Source organism: Nerophis lumbriciformis, linkage group LG24, assembly GCF_033978685.3.
Source record: "Nerophis lumbriciformis linkage group LG24, RoL_Nlum_v2.1, whole genome shotgun sequence".
Taxonomy (NCBI): domain Eukaryota; kingdom Metazoa; phylum Chordata; class Actinopteri; order Syngnathiformes; family Syngnathidae; genus Nerophis; species Nerophis lumbriciformis.
This window is the reverse complement of record NC_084571.2, coordinates 5878097-5884096: the sequence shown is the minus strand read 5'-3', so window position 1 is coordinate 5884096 and position 6000 is coordinate 5878097. Positions and strand designations below refer to the sequence as shown.

At 40.4% G+C, this 6000-nt stretch overlaps 1 protein-coding gene across 2 annotated transcripts in view; it reads right to left on the bottom strand.

Moving 5' to 3' along the window:
• Positions 1–1030: 1030 nt before the first annotated feature.
• Positions 1031–6000, bottom strand: part of ppfia3 (PTPRF interacting protein alpha 3) — a 51086-nt gene continuing 46116 nt past the window's right edge. For both annotated transcript variants that reach the window (XM_061981404.1, XM_061981405.1), the window contains 2 exons: positions 3410–3463; positions 1031–3341 (listed from right to left, as the gene is read on the bottom strand). In XM_061981404.1, coding sequence (XP_061837388.1) covers positions 3411–3463 — 53 coding nt within the window. In that variant the 3' untranslated portion in view covers positions 1031–3341; position 3410. The remainder of the gene's footprint in view (positions 3342–3409; positions 3464–6000) is intronic.

Sequence of the window (6000 nt, the reverse complement as noted above, 5' to 3'; positions counted from 1 at the left end):
AGGTCCCAAATGTGTTTGCTGAGTTCTGTGGTATTTCGCAGGTTTTTGTTCCTGAAAGAAACCTGCGAAATACCACAGAACTCAGCAAACACATTTGGGACCTCAAAGACAATAATGTTGAATATTCAATAACATGGCAAATTCTTGCATCCAGCACACCTTACAATAGTGGTAATAAAAGATGCAACCTATGCTTGAAAGAGAAACTGTTTATTATCTACCGTCCAGACCTGTCATCCCTCAACAAGCGCAGCGAAATTGTAACAACATGCCGCCATAGACGGAAACACCTCCTAGGTAACACATGAACCAATCACCACGCCCCTAGGCCAGCCTGTACCCACCCACCCTGTGCCCTATATAAACCATGGTATGCGAATGCTCCCATTAAAATCTCCTGACGATTGAGGGTACCCCCCTCATGAAACAGGCCTGTAGAGATGAAATAGTCTTGTGATTTTTTTTCCCCACACATACATATATTGCGCTCTACTACGGTATCGAGCACTATTTTTTGGATAACCTTATTAAGACATATATATATATATATATATATATATATATATATATATATAAGAAATACTTGAAAATATATACACCCCCCGCTAACCCCCCTCCCGAATTCGGAGGTCTCAAGGTTGGCAAGTATGACCCCAAGCAAGGGCTCGATCAACGCTGTTCGCAGCTTCAATTATCATTTTTCTATACATTTTGACACATTTTTGAGGCCCCTGACATGCACAAAAGCTCATCAAATTGCAGGAATGTCAGGTATGGTGACATTTTAAAATTGGCTCTCCAGCACCTCCTTTAAAATTAGTAAAAATTAGCCCTTCCCACCAGAATTATGACATGTGTTGCTTTTCGACGACATTTGTCAGATGAACGCACCCTGTACGTACAGACTGGATATACAATCGAATTTATGTCCACGTACAAAAGAGGCCTGAGTTGGATTTGGAAAAAAGTGGGCAAAAAAAATGACCTGAATTGACCTGCAGTGTGAACATAACCAAAGTCCTCCTCCGACACTCCAAATACAGAAATCATATAAACCCAAACACTATAAAAAGGCTGCAAACACAAAAACGCTACACGATGAAAAACATGCAGGAAAAAAATGCTGCAAATGCCAAAAACAGATCAAACACATGTGGACACATTTGACAGAGATGCTGCGAGTTCCCAGAACAAAAACCAAAGTGAGCTAGGCTACTATGGATCAGCAGACATATATATCCCAACCAAAATAATCAAAAATGTACCTTTTCATTCTGCCAACTTTTTTTTATGGTCATTCATCTCATGTCTTTCAAGGTCTGGTCCCCCAGGTACCCTAGCTATCTTCCTGGTAGCTTGGCTAAACTTCTGATACCATGGCTAACTTCCTGGTAGCTTGGCTAACTTCCTGGTCTCCTGCCTAACTTCCTGGTAGCCTAAGCAAGGCAAGGCAAGTTTATTTATAGAGCACAATTCCTACACAAGGCAATTCAGACTGTTTTACAGCAAATTACAGTACAATACGGCACAAATAAAAAAATAAATAACAATGAAAATAATCATAATTCGAATAAAAAAATCATAAAATACAAAAATAATTTATCATAAAAACAATCACAATACATTATTCAGGCTACCTAACTTCCTGGTAGCCTAGCTAACTTCCTGATAGTTGCTAACTTCTTGGTAAAATTGCTAACTTCCTGGTAGCATTGCTAACTTCCTGGTAAGATTGCTAACTTCCTGATAGCACTGTTAAGTTCCTGGTAAGACTGCTAACTTCCTGGTAGCATTGCTAACTTCCTGGTAACATTGCTAACTTCCTGGTAGTATTGCTAACTTCCTGATAGCATTGTTAACTTCCTGGTAAGATTGCTAACTTCCTGGTAGCATTGCTAACTTCCTGGTAACATTGCTAACTTCCTGGTAGCATTGCTAACTTCCTGGTAAGATTGCTAACTTCCTGATAGCACTGTTAAGTTCCTGGTAAGACTGCTAACTTCCTGGTAGCATTGCTAACTTCCTGGTAACATTGCTAACTTCCTGGTAGTATTGCTAACTTCCTGGTAACATTGTTAACTTCCTGGTAAGATTGCTAACTTCCTGGTAGCATTGCTAACTTCCTGGTAACATTGCTAACTTCCTGGTAGCATTGCTAACTTCCTGGTAAGATTGCTAACTTCCTGATAGCACTGTTTAGTTCCTGGTAAGACTGCTAACTTCCTGGTAGCATTGCTAACTTCCTGGTAACATTGCTAACTTCCTGGTAGTATTGCTAACTTCCTGGTAACATTGTTAACTTCCTGGTAAGATTGCTAACTTCCTGGTAGCATTGCTAACTTCCTGATAGCATTGCTAACTTCCTGGTAAGATTGCTAACTTCCCAGTGTTCTTGGTAACTTGCAGCATTTCTCTTATAGTAGTCGCTCTTTGTTTATTGATGTTAATTGGTTTCAGGCCTGACCGTGGAGTATTCATTTATGCAAAGTATGAATCATTAACTATAAATGGAACATTTTCATAGCATAAAAACGTGTTTTTAAGACCTTCCAAATATTTTTTTAACACTTTTTAGTCATGTTTACAATCCAATATAGTCATGCTGCCTGAGGCAGAGCGTTCTGATTGGTTCGGTCTTATCTAGTGGCCCATACTGCATGTAGCATTTCCACATTTTTTATGCCTAATTTAGGTAAAAAATGTGTAGAATATTCTGTAAAAAAAATTAATGAATAAAATAACCCGACATTTTGGTTGTTTTTGGCATTTGTGTTTTTGATCATGCAGGATTTTTGAAATTGCAGCAATTATCATTTGCATGTGTTTTTTGGTTTTTGGACCTTGCTGCGAGTTTGTCGGCCGTTTTGTGTCCCGATACTTTAGTCTTTACAGTCTGCAGAGTTACCTCCAATTTGTAGATACGTTTCTGCCACAAGACGGTTGAACCCCATGCCCCTCCCCCCACGGAGCATTTGATGCCTATTATTATGGTCTGCCTCGAAAAAGAGCTTCCTGGGCGTATCGGCTTTCAAGACAAAAGGGCGACGAGCGTCCCTGTGATGTGGTTTGAGGCTCGCTGTCGGCCATGTTTTACTGCTCGCGTCACAATGGAGCCCCGCTTTGTCACTCTGACTGGTTTACGTCCTCTTCTTGTTGGCCAACAAAGACTAGTTGAAGAGAAGAAATGAAGACACGTTAGCTGGTCCACAAAGAACATCTGATGTACCTTCCAGCTGGGAGGACACATTCATGGCTTCATCCCGTTCCCGTCCGTGCGTGTTATTGCAGACTTGAAGTGTTGGGACGCTCCCTCCGAGGGTGTCGGCGTGGTCAGTGGCGCCCTACGGAAGGACAGACGTCAACAACAACGGGAGAGGTGTGCTGGTCTTAATGAGCAGGTGATGCTCACCTCAGCAGGAGTACGTCCTCACGGAGGCAGACTCACCCCGGGCACCGGAGCTGGCTGCGAAAAGGGAGACACGGCGCGTTTACCACCACTGACCTCCCACAGGGATGACGGATAAAACGCCCCGCGCTCTACTTTGGAGGACGCCGCTCCCTGTCATCGACGCTTCCTCTTGCAAAAGGAAGCCACAAATTCCACAGGTGGGGATAATGGACGGCTGGCACGGAAAGGAGCACACGTGTCTCGTGTCTTTTACGCCACGATGAGCGGAGCAGCTCCTTTCAAAAAACAAAAAGGTGCACCACCCTGCCACGAATAGATTGCAGTCCTGTGGGAAACTGCATTGTATCAACTAGAGATGTCCGATAATATCGGACTGCCGATATTATCGGCCGATAAATGCTTTAAAATGTAATATCGGAAATTATCGGTATCGGTTTCAAAAAGTAAAATGTATGACTTTTTAAAACGCCGCTGTACGGGGTGGTACACGGACGTAGGGAGAAGTACAGAGCGCCAATAAACCTTAAAGGCACTCCCTTTGCGTGCCGGCCCAATCACATAATATCTATGGCTTTTCACACACAAGTCAATGCAACGCATACTTGGTCAACAGCCATACAGGTCACACTGAGGGTGGCCGTATAAACAACTTTAACACTGCTACAAATATGCGCCACACTGTGAACCCACAGCAAACAAGAATGACAAACACATTTCGGGAGAACATCCGCACCGTAACAACATAAACACAACAGAACATATACCCAGAACCCCTTGCAGCACTAACTCTTCCGGGACGCTAAAATATACACCCCCCCCCCCCCCCCCCCCTACCCTAAACCCCGCCCACCTCAACCTCCTCATGCTCTCTCAGGGAGAGCATGAGCATGTCCCAAAAATAATGCGCTTTGTGACTTCAATAATAAATATGGCAGTGCCATGTTGGCATTTTTTTCCATAACTTGAGTTGATTTATTTTGGAAAACCTTGTTACATTGTATAAGGCATCCAGCAGGGCATCACAACAAAATTAGACATAATAATGTGTTAATTCCACCATTGTATATATCGGTATCGGTTGATATCGGAATCGGTAATTAAGAGTTGGACAATATCGGAATATCAGATATCGGCATAAAAGACATTATTGGACATCTCTAGTATCAACTTATAAAACAGTAATGCTTATTTCGGACTACTTCCGTCCAACAACAGTCTGTGTGTGTGTACATTTTAACGCACTAAAAAATCAAAGCGTTCGGGGGTCATTTTGATATTTTTCATTTTCAAGACCAGGGGTCTCCAAAATCTGGCACGCGGGAAGTCCCAAGTTATAAAATGAAATAAAACAAAATACAATTATTTTTATTTTGTATTATTATTTTAAAAAATCTGTCCTTTGTAATTCATTTTCTACCGCTTGTGACTCTCTGTGTCTCCTAGCCGCTCAGGCAAATCATATTGTCTAAAAATGCATTTTCCTATCTATAACGTGACAATGTCGGGCGAGCGCGCGCCAAGTGAGCGCTCTTTCAGTCAATTAGTGCGCGAGGAATATATATATATATATATATATATATATATATATATATATATACATACATATACATATATATATATATATATATATATACATACATATATTTTTTTATATATGTATGTATATATATATATATATATATATATATATATATATATATACACATACATATATTTTTTTTATATATGTATGTATATATATATATATATATATATATATATATATATATATATATATATATATATATATGTATATAACACGCTAATTTGAAAAGATAAACAATTATAATTACGAAAGACAATTTACATTTGAATGCTAACATGCTAACTTGAATAAACAAACAATTATAATTCCCAAAGACAATTTAGAGTTGAATGCTAACATCCTAACTTGAAAAAATAAACAAATATAATAAGACAATTTAGACTTGGATGCTAACATGCTATCACGCTAACTTGAAAAAATAAACAATTATAGTTATTAAAGACAATTTATAGTTGAATGTGAACATGCTAGGGCAGCACGGTGGAACAGGGGTTATGCATGTTCTCCCCGTGACTGCATGAGTTCCCTCCGGGTACTCCGGCTTCCTCCCACCTCCAAAGACATGCACCTGGGGATAGGTTGATTGACAACATTAAATTGTCCCGAGTGTGTGAATGTGAGTGTGAATGTTGCCTGTCTATCTATGTTGGCCCTGTGATGAGGTGGCGACTTGTCCAGGGTGTACCCCGCCTTCCGCCCGAATGCAACTGAGATAGGCTCCAGCACCCCCCGCAACCCCGTAAGGGACAAGCGGTTGAAAATGGATGGATGGATGAATGTTAACATGCTAACACGCCAACTTAAAAAATTCAACAAATATAATAAGACAATTTAGAGTACAATGCTAACAGGCTAACGTGAAAAAATAAACAATTATAATTACTACAAATATATTTTTTGTTTCCTTCCTTCCAAGAACACCGACATGTCGACATGGATTACAATCGTGGGATCGTCGCTCTCGGTCTTCTTCTCGGCCCTCAGCTTGTTCTTCTACGTCTGCCTG